General features: G+C 45.7%; 1 protein-coding gene across 2 annotated transcripts in view; it reads right to left on the bottom strand.

Moving 5' to 3' along the window:
• The window catches only part of AMOT (angiomotin), a 64,842-nt gene that overhangs the window by 32,653 nt on the left and 12,587 nt on the right, over nt 1–19,602 (bottom strand). The window contains exons 3-7 of one of the 2 annotated variants that reach the window (XM_077889856.1): nt 16,678–16,826; nt 13,525–14,458; nt 6,360–6,843; nt 2,263–2,407; nt 1,316–1,408 (exon numbers count right to left, since the gene is read on the bottom strand). In XM_077889856.1, the coding sequence (XP_077745982.1) occupies nt 1,316–1,408; nt 2,263–2,407; nt 6,360–6,843; nt 13,525–14,396 (1,594 nt within the window). In that variant the 5' untranslated portion in view covers nt 14,397–14,458; nt 16,678–16,826. The remainder of the gene's footprint in view (nt 1–1,315; nt 1,409–2,262; nt 2,408–6,359; nt 6,844–13,524; nt 14,459–16,677; nt 16,827–19,602) is intronic. The other variant, XM_077889857.1, reaches the window with a different exon arrangement.

The raw sequence follows: 19,602 nt of genomic DNA, 5'->3' as shown, positions 1-19,602 counted from the left end.
TATAAACCACCAGCAGAGCTCCCAGGACACCTGAGATACCATCGCCACACAAGGAGGAAGGGTATGAACCAGCAGATCCAAGGACCAGAATCCATACGTTTTCTCTTTTGTTCTTTTTTGTCCTGGGAGGCCATTACCTTCTCCACCGGGGAACTAGCTTCCAGGGTAACGGTGAGTGACACCACTATAGCAACTTCACAACAATTTATACTAGGTACTGATGACACCAGAAAAACTACATTCTTCCCTCTATACATACTGACAAAGAAACAGGAAGCTCAGGGAAATGAGGAAGAAAAAAAAAGCCCCACTTCTGAGGCCAGCACACAACAGAGCAACCCCAGGAAGGGAGGGGGATATTGTAAGTAAAGATCAAACAAACTTGTAAAAGCGGACTGGAAGCTGCATGGAGTGACTTGAAAGGGTCATGTGGAGGTCCTGCAAAGATGGGGCCTGACAAGTCCCTACTGTGCACTACTCCAGCTGGGAGCCACGGTGACGGAGACTGGGGGTAGGGAACACCAATTACGGGCATTTGCAGAAGTTGAGGGTAGTTCATCTGTTTCCCCCTATGGGCTCAATCCACTGCAGAGTTTTTATTGCTGGTTTTATTGTGGCAATTGAAAAGAATGAGGCATTGTCTAGCTGGGTGGAGTCTATTAGGGACCGATAAAGAGGAGGATTAGTTCATTGTCATGGTCCTCGGAGTATTTCCAGACAAAGGAAATGCTATTATGAGGAAGACATAGTTCTGCCCTCCCCACATCCTCCAAGTCCATGGCCAGAGGCAGTAGCTCAGGCCATAGCCGAGGTCCTCCTCTAGCTCCCCTTGCACTGTGCCAGTATGCAATGACATGATATAATACAGGGTGTTTCACTAAGGGAGGCACAGGTGCAGATTCAGTACTCCAAAGGCTAATCATCAATCCTGCATGTTAATTCCATCTCTACCAGAGCCAGCACATGGAGCCTTCAACGATAAATCCCTCCAACATTAAGAGACCCCATGTTCACTAAGGTCCTTTTCAGCTAGCTGTGACAAAAGCAGTGATATCAAAGGGCTTCTCTGGTTTAATACAGAAGAAGCCACATTGATGTGACTAAATACAGCAAGCAGCCTTCTTGGCCTAGAAAGAAAAAACAAAAACAAAAAAACAAGAATCCCAACTTTACGCTTGAACAGGAAAAAGAATCCCTAGATGGCATTTGCTCTGCCCTGGCTATTCTAGAAGGATTAAGCAGAACTGTGTAACCTTTTTACATATCTGACTCCCAACCACACATTAGTACCTGCTGCTAGAGCTGTCAGACTTACTTTTTGCAAAGAGCTGAGAGATGGTTTTTCTAGTATCTTCTGATCCCTCATATTCCTTCTCTGCAAGCTGCTTGTTGGCAGTCTCTAGACGCTCTGTGGAATTCAGAGACAATCAACAGGGCCTCATATACAAACTCCCAAGCACGTGGTGTTTACCGTCTAAGTACTGATCTTAGGCAGAATGAGCCTGCTTCTTCATGTTACTAAGGCATAGGTGACACAGACATACACTTAAAATATGGAGCTGCAAACAAAAATAAACTATGTTTGGGAAGGAGGAGTTGAGTGCTTAACACTTTTAGGCAGAATTCTAAATTACAATGAAGGAATCTATCCCTGAATATGTGACATCTTTCATTCACCAGGTGAAAGAGCATCAAAGTTATTATGAGGTCTTTAAAATCATGGAACATCAAAGCTAGGAGGGGACCATGAGCAGTACCAAGTTCAGTTGTCTTATTTTATCAATAAGACAGTCTAAATCTAGAGAAATAAAAAATATCTCCAAAGTCATCAGTTTTAAAGGTGTTGAAGTGGTCATTTGTCACCATCTTCAGTATTATCATGTTAAGGTAAAAATAAAAGGAAGGAGTCCCAGAAACAATGGAGGATATTGCTATTTCAAGCTTGCACAGCCAAAGACAGGCCTCCTCTGCAAAATCTGTAAGGGAAGAGAGGCAGTACAAATTGTGGGGGCAGGCCAGGTGGGTCCAGGAGTCCCAGGGTTGGGGGACAGTTACTGTCTGATTAACACATCAGCTCACCTCACTTCAATTAAGCAAGCTTGGGACCAAGTTCTGTTGCAGTCCCCCAAACCTAGCCTAGTCTATGCTCTGCAGTTTACTGGCCATACTAGTGGGCTGGACAAGTACTGAGAGCCTCAATGTATCCTCCCTCAGCCCTTCCCTTCACCATCTTGGCCAATGCTTCAGAAGTGAGAACCCCACCTCTCAGATCTCTGTTGAAGTCATGCATCCTTCGAATTTCACCCTCAAGCTTGTTTCTCATGGCTTTCTCCAGGGCCTCTCTTTTGGAGGATGATTTTACAAGGTTCTCATATGCCTCTGAGACACGCTGGATTTCTGTCTCCACCTGAAAAAAAAAAAGGAAAGATAGTGGGGGTGGTAGGAGCTTAATGGGAAAGATGGTCTGAAAACATATATACAAATCCTTAATGATGGCTAGGAGGCCAGCATAACACAGTCATATGAGAAAAGTTTCCCAGGAGGATTTCTTTCTTCCTTCCTTTCTTTCTTTCTTTCTTTCTTTCTTTCTTTCTTTCTTTCTTTCTTTCTTTCTTTCTCTTTCTTTCTTTCTTCTTTTTCTTTCTTTCTTTCTTTTTTTAAAGAGATTTATTTATTTATTTGAGATAGAGTGTGTGCACACACTTGAGTACTGGGTGGGGGAGGTGCAGAGGGAGGGAGAAGGAGAAAGAATCTCAAGCAGACTGTCTGCTAAGCGTGGAGCCCAACACAAGGCTCAATCACAGAACCCTGAGATCACAACCTGAGCTAAAACCAAGAATCAGACGCTTAACTGACTGAGCCATACAGGCACCTCTCAAGAAGGATTTCTAAAGTCAACCTTCAGCTGAGCAACTAACTCACAGAGTCATCAGACTCCCTCAGGTTAAAAACAAATACAGTTTCTGTCTTCAGAGAAGGTAGTAGGAGAGAATAAATTTCCTAAGTACAGTTATAAACAATTTTCATTTCTGCGTAAGAATTTTCTTAATTTTCAAAATACTATTAATAATGTATATAGTATGTAGATAACATTATTCCAGAGTGTCCATAGCGCTTTCCCATGTTTATTTCTATTGGCCCTGCTATCAGCCTTCACAAGAACACCTCTTCCCATTTTAGCAAAAAGAAAAGTGAAAGTGATCTTTCTGAAATCAAGTTAGTGGCCAAGGTGAACCCTAAAAACTCCAATCCTCAGCCTTATGCAGTAATTCAGTTCACTCTAACAAACCTTTGCCAATGGCCAAATATTTACTCTTTAACTCTTTAAAATACCCATGGGGTCTGTAAGAATGAGGACATGATCATTTCCCTTCAAGGAGCTTTCAATCTAATGAAGTAAAAGAATACAGAGAAGTATGCCTTATTCAGAACAGCAGAAGTGGGTGCTACGAAGGTGCCAGGGAGGAAAAGGTTATTCCTGGTTGGGATGAGGGGAGAGGAGACCAATTTCAGGCAGAAGGTGGTATTTTGAGTCAGATCCTAAAACCTAGGTCAGATTTCAATGAGCAGAGGTGAGGGGAAGGGTATTCTATTTTGAGTAAGCAAATGCATTCCCAGGATGACCAGCAGTCTCATTTGGCTGGACACTGTGGGGTACACAAGGAGAAGTTGGTGAGATCTGGCTGTAAAGATAGACTGGAGTCAGATCATAAAAGGGCTTCAATGCCAGGTATTTGGACTTTATCCCGTAGTCAGTGGGAAACCAGTACAGATTTTTGAACAGAAATTCATGTTCAGAGTTGTGTGTTATGACACCACTGCAAATCTTGTAAAATGGGGGGGTGGAAAACCATACACACAAAACATCAAAAAGAAAGGGTCTTGCCCCAAATCAGCCCGAATCAGGAAGAAAATAAGAAATTAGACTCCAGTCTTTCTGTAACCAGTACGGCTTCACTGCACATGAAATAGCCACAGAGATATTTGCATATAATTTGTATAAGATAAATAAACCCCGTGGCCTATTAAGCAATTTGCAAATTAAATTTGACTCCTGCAACCATTCTGCATTCCTTCTCAGTTTCCCACTATCCTTAACAAAGCTCAGGGTATTTTATGGGGAGAAATATCAGGCCCCCAGTGGGAGACTGGGGAAAAGGTGGGGTTACCAAACAACTCAGATTCCACCTGCCCAGCTCCAAAATTATGCCCGAGGCAGGGCTGCCTGCAAACAAATGAGGCTTACACCACAGAAAAGAGCAGACTCCCAGAGTGTTTTTCTCCTTGCAGATGGCACCAAGATAGCAGCACAGAAGGTGAAAACTGGTGGTGAATGGCATTTAGAGACAAGATCTGCAAGTCCTGGGCCTGATAAAGCTTTTGCATGAAATTCAAGTGCTGGGTACAGAAAATAAACATTTCCATTTGAAAGAGCAGGATTGGTATTAGTCTGCACTAGGCAGCCTGTAGAGGGCAAGGCTTCTCAGTTCCCCACAGAATGCCGCACCTGGAGGGCAGGCCCTTGACTCACGCTGTTCAGAGTACTATTTCCAGATCTGGTACCGAGATCTTTCTCTACTCCCCTCCCACCCACCCCCGCCTTGTAGATACTGTACCCTCCAAATGGGCAAGTTTTGCATCCATCGACAGGACTTCCCAGGAAAAGAAGTCACAAAAGGGCAGATCCACTGGTTTGGTCCGGGATGGTGGGGGCAAGGAAGAGGGAGGTGGTGGTGGGTTTCTGTCTCGTTATTCCACTCATGAGCCTCGGGCCTTTATTTTTTTTCTAGCATCAGCTGATACCACCATTCCCCTTCCACTTTCTTTGTCCTCTTCCACCCCACTTAGGCCTCTAACCCACTGCAGCACTGGGTCAGCCTTCACTCCCCCCAGCCTTCAAGCTGTGCCAATTATACTTGGTCGAGGCATCCTACCCTTCCCTGGAGAACAAGCAACAACAAACGCCACAAATCCTACTCTGCGCCTCTTCCCTGTCACTTACCTTCCCGATTACTACATCAAAGGTGGGGCTGGGGCCACCCTGAATAGAGAGTTTGGGGAGGGGTGTCAACAGTGAAACCCAATCAGCCAAACCGGCCAGTCTGCTTTCAGCATGTGAGTATGATTAATTTGTTGTACCGATGTGATGGGAGGGGTGGGTATAGTTCAATGAGAGGAGGCAGAAAATGTAAAACTGGGGGCAAAGCCAGGGAGCAACAGTTATCCCCGAACCCCAACAAAACCCCATCCAGATTTTGGAACACTGTGTGTGTGTTGGGGGGGGGGTTGCAGCTACATAAAAACTCTCAGTTGACAGTAAGCCCTCCTCTCCTGTAAGACCCAGATCTGGTGTTTACGAATTCTCAGTTTCATTCGGGCCCCTGAAATTTCCACTCCTGGGTGTCTCCTAAGGACAAAGTTGCTGAACAAAACAGGGCAAAGTCCCCTCCCTCCCACACCTTCACCCTCACCTCCCCGGAACAGTTCACATTGTCGGGAGATCAAACCACATGAGCTCCACAATGACAAAAGCTGCCAAGAGGCTGCCAAAGGTATAACCCTATTTACCGACAGCCAAGAGCTAAGGTTCCTAGCTTAGGGCACTCAAGAGCTAAAGTCCCAGCTGGAGGAGACAGGAGGGGCCCAGGGAAGAATGTGAACTCTATGGGATGCACACTCCTTTTCCTACTTCCTCAGCCTAGGGCTGTCACCTGTCACCCAGCTGTGGTGGTAAGCCCCTCATGCCCCCCACACACACACCAGAGAAAGACAGCAGATGTTGAATGTGAGCTGCAGGGAAAAACCAAAGCAAAAAGGAGGCAAAGGAAGAGGTGCTGAAAAAGAGTCACTATGAGAACTCCCACTTGGAAAAGTGTTCTAAGCCCTTTCCAGAACAAGGCAGGGCAGGATCTAATGTCAGTGGGGAGATTTTTGTAGGAATTATGGCTTTACATTTAAGTCCCAAATTCAGTTATTTGGGAAAATATAATCAAGACAAAAGGCCTTTAGGCTGGCAGGACCTTCCCCTATACAGGCATCGTCAAGTGTTCTTGACCTTATGAAGAAGTTTCTCAGCCTCCTGGAATTCAAAAACCATCAATTAGGTTTTCATCAGGGCTATGGTGTCTGGGAAAACTGTACAAATAAGTTCTTTTCTCACCCCATAAATGTAAAATGTGACTCTTCCTAGAAAGACAGGCAGAAGGCTTTTTCCAAAGTCGGGATCCACCCCTAACCTTCGGACACGGGAATCCAGAAGACCCATGCGGAAGTCGTGAAGGCACCGAGTGGAGACTTGTGTCGATATGAAACACATGAGACTGAAAGAAGACCCCGATATTCCAAAACGGAGGCCTCACCTTCTGCAGTCTCGCCACCTTCTCGTAGCATCCTTCCAATTCCTGCCGCAGGTTCCGGTTCTCATCGGACAGGATCTCCACCATCTGCTGGGCTCTGGAAACGATAGCGAAAGGGTCGGCTGGCATTGGCTGATAGGAGGCGGAGGACTGCTGAGCCCGAGGCATAGCTGAATAGGCTTCTCCCGGCTGCTGCTGGTGATGGTGGTGGTGGTGCTGTTGCGGAGGGGGCTGACTCAGGCCGGGCTGAGGGAGCCGATAATGATCACTCTGGTGAGCCGGGGTCGGAAGGAAATGCTGCTGGGGCCTAGGCAGGTGAGCTGAGTGGTCTCCTTGGTTGGGGGCCAAGGGGTGTTGGGCAGGAGACAATCTCGTGGCTGGCGGAGACTGGAGCAAGGACAAGGAGCCCCCAGACGTGAGGGAAGAAGTAGGACTGTGAGGCCTTGAGCTCCGGGCCGACAGCGGCAACGAGATGTCCTGCGCCGGCCTGTAAAACACGGAGGGCGTGCTCGGGTTAAGCTCTCTCCAGCGGCGCTGGGCGGCGGCACTGGAAGCCTGCTCACCTCCCTTCCGGTGCCACTGCCCCCTCCCCCCGCCCCAGGACACCTGCAAAAACGAGGAGCAGGCAGGGTTAGACTCGGCAATCTCTGCAAAGTCCTCCACAGCCCTTTCCAGGCTTGAGCTGCGAGTGCCCCGCAGAGGTGTGATCCCCGGGAGGGCTGAACCAGGTGACCTCTCGGGTCGTTTGGCGAAAATCTAAGTGATGTGCGCCTGTGCTCTCATTGCTCAAGTGTAAGCACTTTAAATGAGTCTTCCAGAAGGTAATTTTCACGTCATTATCTTAAGCACAACCTTTTCTGACATTCTATATGCAGTCAGCATATGCAAAGAGTCCAATTCAGAAAATGTGTTCCACTTGCCCACCAGGAAATGGCAAACTGCAGTCACATCACAACCAGTCCTCTTCTCGATACTGGCAACTCTCTTTCATAATGCATACATTCACAAAAAAATGACTTGAGGATATGTAGATCCTTATTACATTAGAGACACCAAATAATTATTGTTGAGTGCAGTTAATAATGGAATGAGGCCTATTAGGAGCAATGATACCAAGATCTGAAGGGGATTGCAGGCAACACTGTCATACTATTTTTGGTGAATTGAATCACAAAATGTAAAGACTGGAGAAGCCTTCAAGAAATAATTTAATCCATTCTCTCACTGGATAGACTGGGCAACTGAAGTCCAAGAGAGAGGAAACAATTTGTCAGATATTACCGAGTGAGTAATTGGCAGTGCCAGGGTAGAACCCTTATGTCCACATTCACTTCTTCTGCCTCTTCCACTACCATAATACATTGACTTCCACACAACGTATGTTCAAATTCCCAATCTATTTCTTTTTTTCCCCAATCTATTTCTTATAGAAAGTTCCATAAAGAGAACTTCAGTACATTGTTTAATGTGTCTCTCCCATTTTCACACCCAATACTGTACTTGTTAGCCATTAAGGGAAACAAAGAGTATGTGAATGGATCGCTTCCACCATCACTGCTACCAGCAGGAATATCTGTAGGTATACAATGGAGACGAAAAGTTTGTTCATCCCCCAGCCCGTGCCCAACTAACCTCATATACTCCCACATCCTGTGGATGCTTGTCCTACAGTTGATATTTCTCAATCCAAGGAAGACAGATGGCTAAGAGCATGGGATTTGGATCCCAACAGAATTTGGAGACCTTTTCTACTGCCTACTGGCTGTGTAACCTTGCTCATGTTACTTAATCTGCATGAGCCTGTTTTGTTCCTAAGGTCACAGATGAATTACAAAAATACTGAGCTCCTCTCATTTTTGAGCTCGACAGGAATTACAAAGAGTCTCTTATCTACCTCCCAGCGAGATAGGTTGACCCTGTTAGGGATTTTACTTATGGGATATCCATTTAATCTTTGCACTAAATTGCATAAAATTCATGGTGGAACTGGGAGAAATCACTAGGAGCAATTAACTTTTAACTGGCATTCCAGATGCTAAAGCACATCCCTCCCACATACATTTCAGTTATACATTTCAGTTATTGTTCACGCATCTATCTCTACTAGAGATCCTCACTGTGAGGGCTTTTTACATCTGCAAAATCATTCCAAACACTTGATAATTGATACCCAGTAATAACCCAGATGCTTGCCAGAGCCCTCAAACCTGCTCGGGCCCTGGGTTCTGTATCTCAGCCCCATCGATGCCTCTGGTATGCTGATGTTCTTCCAATTTCATACATATGGCACTATCAAATAATTGCTGGATATTAAAGAAAGCACTTGACCTACTTACAGACAGAAGAATTTACAGGATTCCCATTATTACACCTGGAAAGTCACTACTGTATGTTACCTTTCTTGGAAAATGCTCAAAACAGGCGTCAAATCAAAAGCCTGGGAACCATTTATAAATTTATTTGGGATAAGAGTCTTCTCCCATTTTCTGTACCAGGAATCTTCAGTTTCCTTAGGGGTAAAATAGACTCTGTGTGCTCCTTCCTCTTTGAGTAAGAGCTATTATAATTTTTATATATCCCTAGGGTTAAAATATAATGTACTGGGATGTTAGGGCTTTTGGATCTCCTGGGCAGAAGAGAGGGGCTTACATTTCATGTTCTCCAATCCAGCTCTCAAAATGTCACAGAAAAACAACCAAATTAACCTTTATCCTTGTGGCCAGGATTTGGAAACCCTGGGCCTGGGAGGTGTTCTCTTTTCAAGACTGAATGCCCAGTTCTGAAATGGGCTTCGCCCCCCTGCCCACCAGCTCCTCTAGGCCCCAGCAGCAGTCCAGGCCTCTCCTTCAAATAGACTGGCCACTGAGACATCCCTCCTGCCTGGAGGCTGAAGGGCTCCTCCATGCCCTGGACAGATGGTACATGGCCCCTCAGGGACCTCGGGAAGGAGGAGACCACAAGGTCTCCGGAAAGAGATCTCTCTTGAGACTGATAAGCCACAGCAATGGCTCTGGCCGTGACTCTGAGCTCTACTCAGAGATAATGGAGACAAGGTAGTTGCCCTTCCGACTCCCCTAGGCTGGAAAAGGAAGCAGATTTCAGCGCACCATGATGTTGGGAAAATCAAGGCATTCCGTCCCTGGCAGGTTTGCAAACAAGAAGCAAGGCTTGGGCAGTCACAAAAGGAGAGAGAGCCCTCCAGCCAACCAACTCCATCTGGGCTCCAGCATCCACCCACCACAGGAAAAAAAAAAAAAAAAGCAGGACTGTATTAACAATCCTGTGAAGTTCCCAGTACATACACACATCCCCTACCCAGAGAAGGGCTGAGGCATGACAGGGATGGGGAAGAGCCAGGGGTGGGGGAGGGATGTCAGAGGAAGCACCACTACACTCAAGATTAAATAATAAGAGTAATAGTAATGATGGTAATAATACAGGTGGCAGTTGGGTGGAAGGCACACTCCCCAAGTGCTTCCACTGCACAGCAGCAGGAATCGCTTCCCTGCTGGCATATGAACCAGAAACAACAAGTCATCTGCAGACAATAGAATCACATGATCCTGTGGAAGCCCTGACCTGCCTCCCTGCCCCTTCCCTCCCTTCATCCTGCTCCTTCCCGGGACAACCTGCTCCCCTCCCCCGCCCCATGCTCTGTGGCAAAGGGGACATGGCATACATGCAGGGCAGAGACCAATGACCAAAATCACAGTCCTTCCCCCAAAGCCAGGGGAACTCCCTCCCGAGGATAGCTTGGGAGGACACAAAAGGAAAGCAAAAGCCTATCCATCAAGAGCTGACACAGCACCTTCTACCCTGCCACCTCACTGGGAGTCCCCACCCTCCTCAGTCTCTCTCTCTCTCTCTCTCTCTCACACACACACACACACACACACACACACACCGCCTCCCCCCCACACCCACACACTACACACTCCAGGCCCACACGTGTGCAAACCCACATGTGCACACTCTCACCAGAGTAGGTGCCACCAACAGCCTGGAACCCAATTTATTTTGCCCACAAAAACTGCCTTTCCCAGGCTCTGTGACGGTGAATCTGTGAATCCTGGAGAGGGCTGCAAATTCTTGATTGTTTCTCTTGCACAACCAGCTCGGCTCTGAACTGCAGAGTTAGGTCACCCTTAGATTCCACTAAACAAGGATTTCAAGAAACCTCAGATCTGGGCATGATTTCAACAATTGAAAGGAGGTGGCTGCTTTACAAACAGAAAGGTTTTAATTTTTAAAAGCAGATGATAACTGTGTAAACCCCAGATGCAGAGAAGGCTCAGCACTCAGAAAGACAAAGATTCAGAAATTCTTTAATTCTTCAGATGGCTTGGCCTTGTTTCCCATCTGGAGTTCTGGGCATTCGGGATATTTCTTTTTCAAGTGGGGAGGAGGGCATAGGGAAGACGAAGTAATAAGAAGATTGTTTATAACATTTTGTTAATTCTAACAGCAAATCTCTAGCATTTCACCATACCTTGAAAACCAAAGGTTTTGTGAACAGCAATTTGTTCAAAGAGTTTGCTGTGAATCTTGATCTGTAATTTATGGATTAAGAACTAAGAATGTTGTCCTCTAATTGGTGCTAGCAGCAGTTACTTGGAAAGGTACTCACCAAGTGTCTCCCAAGTTGGCTCAAAGAAATGAAGGAGGAAAAATGTGTCACCACCTAAAAGCAGTACATTTCTGGAAAGCAGTTCAACTACCTCCCCTTGCCAATAATTTGTCAATAGGTGCCACTCCCTCCCGCCAGTCCCTGAAGAAAGTTTATTGCCAGAATTTGTCTGATGCAGACCCAAACTTGACACAGAGCATCTTCTGATCAGGACTGTTTTAGGTTGGATTATTTCTGAGCATATCAAGTACCCTGTTCCTCTCCCATAAAAGGGGGAAAAAACTATAGAGCTAACCTGTGTATTAAAATTCTACTCAAGAGAGAAGAATCAGCATGGGCTCTACTGTTCTGGGGGATAGGGAGAGAGCTCCACAGATAATATAGGAGGGAGGAGAAACTATAAGTATCTTCCTGTAAATTATATGCAGCTAAATTTCTCTGGTGGTTTAATCAGTATGGCAAGAAAAAAAATCCCTCTGTGGGCTCCTTATTATTTATTTAGGCAGATCAAAGGGCTTTTCCATCTAGCTTCAAACACTGTGGGAGTCATTTCAGATCACAGACAATACTGGTGAATGAGTTCTGAAAATAGCTTTCCTGGGAAGGCGGGCCTTGTGCTAAGCAGGGCTTCAGATTCTGCTCCACACCCCAGCCAACATATTCCCCTCCCACAAGGCAACAGACGTCAGCCCATCCACATAAAGGACAGAGTCCCACTGACTCTTACATGCTGATGGGAAGAGTAAAACAAAAATCCTCAGCTTCATTGACATTTTGCTGGCTTGAATGGGTTTCCACTAAGCTAAGCAGTCCAAATGACCAACCCCTCCCTCGGTCTTCCGCTTCATTGGGCAGATGGGAATCAGGTTCTCGCTCTCATTTAAACCGGAAGTGCCCTGTCCATTGCCCCATTTCCTGTTCTAAGCCACTTATCAGAACTTAGGCTCCTGCCCTTTATTTTTTTTTTTTTAATTTATTTATTTATGATAGTCACAGAGAGAGAGACAGGCAGAGACATAGGCAGAGGGAGAAGCAGGCTCCATGCACCGGGAGCCCGACGTGGGATTCGATCCCAGGTCTCCAGGATCGCGCCCTGGGCCAAAGGCAGGCGCCAAACCACTGCGCCACCCAGGGATCCCGGCTCCTGCCCTTTAAAGCTGCACACAAGAGGTTGAAAAAGGTTAGGAAATCAACCTTGGTTAAGAGGGAAAAAAAAATCCTAAACTGGACAAGTTATGGGTGGAGCCCAAAGTGAATTGCTTCTGGCTGTAAAACAGGACAGGGGTGGGGAGGGTGGGGAGGTGGGGGGTGATGAAATACCAGGAAATTCCAAGGTGCATTCCCTTATTCCCTTACCTTCACCTTACTCCCACCCCCTGACTGCCTTCTCTCCTGAGTCACTCAATGAATTTCAAGCCAAGCGGTTCTTTCCCAAATAAGTGAAGAGACAGGAGGCAAAGAGTTAGATGTCAGAGAGATCACAGGCCTGATCTGGAAAAAGCACCCCCACCCACCCAGGTCCAGGGACTTCAAACCTCAGTTATCCATAATTACCCAAGGTAACAGGACAGGAATACCACATAAAACTGTCACCGTTGTTGGCCACAGTGGAATCCTTTCCTCTGCCCCATATGCTGAATGACTACCGATCAGAGACATGGCCCCAATAGTAACAACAGGAACAACAAACAGAATCATGGAATCGTAAGGTCTGGTCGATACAGCACTGGGACAATGGGCCTCCAAATCCTGCAGAAGTACATTTAGGAATAAGTGAATAACATGAAATTGTCCTCCTGAACCAATGACAAGTAGCAAAGAAGTCATGGGGATATTATTCTCTCTGCATCTTAGAATCTGACCCAAAGTTCTATGTAACATGATGGGAGTTTAACTTAGTTGTCCAAAAACGTGACAGGCAACTAACAAATGCTCTATGGAGGAAAGACGGAGCAGCCCAGAGTTCATGAACTGCAAGGATGTCCAAGGCAAGTGACATTCTGAACCTGCACATATCCGGCTCCCCCCACAGTAATATCTAGGTGTTGGTTTAGTGTCCGAAAGAATCATAGTAATTCTGCAGAATGATTCGTTCCTAAAAAGAAGTGATGAGCATTCTGTGGAGGGGAATAACTGACAGGGATACGATATTCCAGATTAACGTTCAAGATAATTTGCTTCTGCTCCTCAAGGTAGGGCTTAACAACTCACAAGAAGAGGAACACGGACCCTTTCTTCACAATCCCAGGAGACAGGACAGCATATAGCTGTAGAAACCAAGACTTGCGTTCCTGTTCATCCACTAGGCAATTGGGGCCATGCTCAACCTACAAAGTCAGGGGAATGTTACTACAGCACTAATTATGGCTGAAGGGGCTAGAAATTCAGATTCGCAGGAAATTTACTAAGCCAGGGGCCAGCCATGCACTGCAGAGTTTCTTATACCAAACACCTGCCCATTTCTTCCCTTAAGATTCCCAACACACAGCAGAAGCTGGTTGGGGATGAGGCCAGGAAATGACAGAAAGGGAACTCTCTTACCTGGCTGCTCCATACTCAGGGGGATGCTGATACCTCATCAGTTGCCCCTCTGTTCTCCCTGGCTGGTTCAGACGATGCTCACTATAGAAGTGCCCTGCCTCTTGGGGCTTGCACACTACAGACTGGGGTGGCATGCCCTTGAAGGGATACTCTGGTGGGGGGCCTCGATGTTCCATGCCCTTCAGGCTATGCTGGCTGGGAGGTGGCCCCTGGGCCTTGTAGAATTCACTGGAACTTGTGGGAGTCTTGTAGAGGTCACTGGGTTGTGGTGGGGAGAGGGGAGCGCTGGTAACAGGTGGATGGGCCTTAACTCCACTGGTGGCCAATGACATCTGCATTAGTCGTTCACTCAAGGAGCGGACATGTCCTTGCTTAAGATCTCTGAGTCCTTCATCCTGGTGCATCTTCCCAGGATTGAGCCGCTGAACTGATGGGCGTCCCTCAGTCCTCATCTTCTGGTTGGTCACTCCGGTGACATAGAAGGCAGCTCCAACACTGGCATGCTGTTGGCCCCGAAAGTATTGGGACTGGACCTTGGCTTCTTCATAGGTTGGGAGTTCTTCATTATTCTGCATTCTAGGGGAAAGCTGCTTCTCCATGATGATGTTTTCTGCCTGGATTTCCTGCCCCTGAGGTTCTTGTCGAGCAGCATGAGCCACAAGCTGTTGGTGGTGGTCTTGGGGACTCAACACATCATTCTGAGGGCCTGGGTTCCCACTGCTACTGGGAAAAGGAGGGCCATTCCCTGTGGCTTGCTGGTGTATGGCAAGCAGGTTGCGATTCTCATTGGGATTGCCATAGCGAAGCTGCTCTTGTAGCAGACGCTGCAACACTGTGGTTCCTCCACTTGGCTGTTCTTCAGAATTTCTCATCTCTATTGCTGGTGGTGCCTTGTGAAGAGAGAGAGAAATTGGGCACCTGGGCTGCCCTTGACCTGGGAAGGGGAAACAGGAAGCTTAACACCCAGTTGATGGATAAATCATTCCTCTAAAGGGGAAGAAAATGGGTATTTGGGGGTGAGGATTCCACTCCAGAGACAAAGTAGAGAATTGAATCTAGAATTAATGGATTAATTGTTGGTGACTCCTGGCTCTACCATTGATATGATGAGGAACTCAGGGGCATAAGAGCTCATTGTTTCCTCTTTTTGCTTTTAGCATGAGTTAAATATCCAATCTTGACTTAACTTCTACGAGAGCTGGGGAGACCTGGAGCAGTCGGGGAGGGTGACCAGAGAGGGCAATTTTCCTAGGTCCTTACTCAGAAAGTTCATCTCTCTGTATTCTATTTAAATAAAAGGTCCAACTCTTATGGGCCGTGGGACTTGGGGCAGGCCAGTAGGGAGAATGTATAGGCAGGATCTGTAAAGCAGGTCATCATGTGGAGGGAGCTACAAAATGCCAAATAATAACTAAAATAAATACAAGGTGACGAGAGCTTCGCTTGCACCATATAGAAATGATCCCAGCTTGATGCAACTCGTTTTCTCTGATCTCATAAAACTCTGAAACATAGCTTTAAAAAAAATCCTTTCTGTATTGTCCATTTTGGATTCGCCTTGGCTTAATAAGAGAAGGGCTTGAGATAATTACTATTGACAAAGTTTCTCTTTCAGCCATCCAGGAATAGTCATTGAGGTTTTTTGGTTTTTGGTTTTTGCTGTTGTTGTTTGGCTAGGAGGAGCTTAAATGGGAAGCCCTCTTTCATGTGAAGTGTGCCTCTGACAGCATTTAGAAATTGAACACTAAAAAAGTCATCCTTCTAGAAAAGGTCCAATTATCATATCCCTCCCCCTCTACCACCACCACCACCACTAATTCTTCTTAAGGAAGAAATATGGATTGAGTGAAACAGGTATTGGCAGTAAGACAACTCAAGATTCAAGTTCTAATCATGATAATGGATTTACAGGTAAACCTAAGCAATGGATTCCTCTTTTCTTGTCTTCTATTTTGCCACCTGAGAAACTAGTAGTAGGTGACCTCTCTTTCTCTCTCTCTCTCTCTCCCTCTCTCTCTGCATGGTACGGTACGTAGAAATTCATCAGAGGCTCATAAAATCTTTGGACAAAATCTGTCATGTGAAGTACTGCAATTCAATACGCATGTTCAGTGATGAAAGTTGTACTCTAAGGATCTTAAGTAGTGTTGGAGAATGGGCATGATGTCACAGAAAAAGTCACAGTAAAGGTCAACCTAACCAGCCTCGGGTTCTTAGATGAGAACTCTGGAATCCTGGCTCCCAGGCTCTGACTTCTATGATATTAAACAGCCTCCAATCTCTCTGGAAACATGATCCCTTTCCTTTAGTCTTGCAGGGAATGGCCAGAAGATGTGTATGGTAGATAGAAAAAGGTCATCTTCTCTTCTTTTTTTTTTTTTTTTTTTTTTTTTTTTTTTTTTTGCACTTCTTGCATCATTACTGCTACCTGGTATCCAATTGTTCTAAAGAGCAGTTTGAACCCAGTTAACCTTCCAAAGACCCTTTTAAAATCCCATTCATCATATTCTCTGGGGAAGGGTGCACCAAAGGCCTGAACAGCCTGCCCTTTCCCTCCCTCCCAGTGACCATCTGGGACTCCTGTGTTTATTTTTTTTAAAGATTTATTTATTTATTCATGATAGACACAGAGATTGAGAGAGAGGCAGAGACACAGGAGGAGGGAGAAGCGGGCTCCATGCCCGGAGCCCAACGCGGGACTTGATCCCGGGACTCCAGGATCGTGCCCTGGGCCGAAAGCAGGCACCAAACCGCTGAGCCACCCAGGGATCCCCAGGGACTCCTGTGTTTAAACTGTCAGACTGTATGCATGTTGTCAGACTGCATGGATTTTCTGATAGGCTGACAAGCATAACATATACATCTCTCTTGGTACCTTTAAACTGGAAAGATGACTACCAAGCTACCTTTCCTCTCTCAAAAAATGGAAACAAGAACATGTATGGTTAAAACAAAATCACTTGCAAACTCATCCTACAAGGCAGGGAAATCCAGACATTGAGCGGCCCCAGACCCTGAGAGTCCACCACCCCCTCCCATTCCACGCCCGTCCCACCCTGCACGCACACAGGCTCACGCGCACGCACAGGGGCACGCACAGGTGTGCACGCAGGCACGCACACATACACACACACACACACAGATGGTCCATACCTATTTCTGCTTTCTTTTAGGCTTAAAGCCTTGATCAGGATAGGGAATTCTTGCTTATGAGCAGCTCCAGAAACCGCAACGGCAGATTCCCTCTCCCCTAACACTCAGGTTCAGGGTAAGCGCCGCCAAGAGTCCAACCACTGGTCACTCTGAAATGTTCAGGAGGGGGAGGGAGGGAGAAATAAAAACGTCGTTTCTATTTTGCCACCAATGGCCAGCACAGTTAACCAAACCAGTCCTTCCAAAGGAATGACTTCTCCCGTGTGTTTGCTTCTTATATGAGTGACAGAATCCCTTTCCGTTAGGACAAAAAAGAAATCTCACTACCAATCTCCAGAGGATGGAAATGTTCAGGTCTGAGACTGGAAAGGACTGCTCTGTTCTCGCCTCACAGCGCCCAAAGGCTGCTGCTTCTGTTCTGAGTTGGAATGGTGGATGATGACAAAAGACATAATCAATGTTGCCTGAAGGGTGTGACTTTTAAACTGCTATCAGTATCAGGGCAGATGAGTCTCACTGCCCCACACCCCAGAAGGGAAGGCAGTCATCAGAAGGCAGGGGTTTTTGTTTTTTTTTTTAAGTATACTCAGTGAAGCACCTGATTTAACTGCTGCAGCCTCAGACGGACAGAGGAAAATCCAAACTGCTTTTCCACCAAGTCATTGAGTATTTATTGCATACTGGCTATTCCAGACATTTGCCAGCCTCGAGCTAGACACAAGGAAGGATACAGAAGACACACCACGTATGTGCCTGCCCTCACGGAGCTTACAATCGGATTGATGGCCCATCTGTTCTCACTGGAGCAGCAGAGGTGATTGCTCTTCTCAACACACAGCAGCAACTCTTCTCCAAGGATAAGATGTCTCCACTCACTTTCTCAGCACTTCCACTGCTCCAGTATCTCCCCAAAAGTAAACTACTGGACTCACGTTGTAAAGGCTAGATGCAAACATCCACAAGATATGGATCCACGATAGTCCTCATTTCTGATTACTGTGCTGACCCTCTGACAAGGCCTGCAGGCCCAACCAAAATGGTTATGAAACTGAGGAGTTCGTGTTTATGTGAGATGCATATGATCCACATTCCTGTTTTCTGTCCCAGCCTAGTCATGACTCACTCATGTCCCTTAAAAGAAAGGGTTTAATCCACATCAGAGATGCCATTTGAAGAGCAAGGCAATGCAAAGGAAGTGCACAAGCATCCCTGTATTTTGGGAGCCTGTCCAAAACATCCAAGTTTTAAAAAAATCCACAAAACCACACAGTGATTAATTTAACATTATTTCCTTGCAACGTTGCCAAAAATCAAGTGAAGAGATACAGAGTGAGCAAACACGGAAATTTGTCTTTCAATTTTGTTTTGGCTCAACATATAATCACAATCAAAAGCAAAATCATCTCCAATCTGCAAGGTAATTATTTTAGGGTGTCTTTTCCTAGTTTCAAAGTAGAGGAACAACTTCTAATTGGAATCAAAGCTGGACTATTAACAGAGTGTGGTAAATAACCACCGTGTTTCTATTGTGTGATTCTGAACAAAACAGTTGTCTTTTTTTTTTTTTTCCAACCGAAACATGCAGAAAACAGCCTGGGGCCTTTAAACTTGAGCCCCTGGCAAGACAGCACCATACAATTATTTTCCAGGATGATTTAGATTCTTCATGCTGATTTTGACTGGCTTGCTCCTCTTACCTAGCTTCTCACAAAGAAAACTTCACTTGTCCAAAATCTAACTCTCTTCCCTTAATTCTGTCCCCTCTCGTCCATATCCTTTGCAAAACCCAAATCACTTTATGTCAACCGGACACAGATTGTCCCTCCCCACCATCCCACCCCCTGGCCTTTTTTGTTTCTGTCTAAAAAAGGAAAAGAAATCAGCCTAAGAAAAAACCTTTGCTGATTCCTCTCCCGTTTAGATTTTTTTTTCTTCAAGAACTTATATTTGCCTACATGTTAAGAGTCACATACAAAGGAAAACACTACTCCATTTATTTATTAGAGAAAAGAAGGGAAAGGATTCCTTGTCTCATGCGCAAGAACTAAAATAGTATGAACTCTGCAACCTTCAATCTGCCTGCAGCTTTAATCACGCCACTGCCAGGGTTCTGACATCATCTTCAATCAATAAAATAACCTTGTTTCTCCTGGACAAACAGACTGTCCCTGAGGATATTTGATACTGGAAAAAAAGGATTTCCAATGGTCCTCTCTTTAAAAATACAAGTTGAATCTATATATTCAACTCTTCTGTAACAACAACAGGGCAGCAAGGCCAATCTAAATTCTTACTATATTTGCTGTCATTGGCCTCTCCCAGGATACCTCCATCAAGCCCAGTTTAGGTTGAACCAAAACACGTTAGTGAGAGCCCAGATGTTTCTCAAGCCGTGTCCCAGAAAAATCAACATTACAAGGTGGCCAGGACAGACGACGTTCCTAGCCTTCAGATAAATTTTGAAATATCCCTATAAGATCTTCTTTTTATCCCTTCTACCTCACTCTGCCAACCAAGATGAAGAACCTAAGTCTAAGACACCCGTTTCTCTGCTAAATTTCCCTGTTCCATATAATTTTACTTCCAGCTAAATGGAAAGGAGCCAGTTCAAAGTCTCCCCTATGTCTACATATCTATGTGCATACATTTGTGAATACACACACACACACACACACACACACTCACACACTCACACACAAAGAGAAAGGCAAAACAGCCCTCTGAATTCTCTCGTGTCCTCTCAGGTCAGTCCATGTTTCAGCCTAAAGTGTCCTAGAGAACACCCTGCCCAACAGTCTTGCGACCCAGGATACTAATTTACTTCCTTTGGGAAGTGAGAAATAGTAATTCCTTTGCAGGTTATCTCTAACCTTTCTATGCGTGACGGGCAGACAGTATAAACACCATGGTTAAGAGCCTGGGCCT

Source organism: Canis aureus, chromosome X (assembly GCF_053574225.1).
Source record: "Canis aureus isolate CA01 chromosome X, VMU_Caureus_v.1.0, whole genome shotgun sequence".
In the NCBI taxonomy this organism is placed as follows: Eukaryota; Metazoa; Chordata; class Mammalia; order Carnivora; family Canidae; genus Canis; species Canis aureus.
The sequence above is the reverse complement of the archived record's forward strand: the minus strand, read 5'-3'. Positions and strand labels throughout refer to the sequence as shown.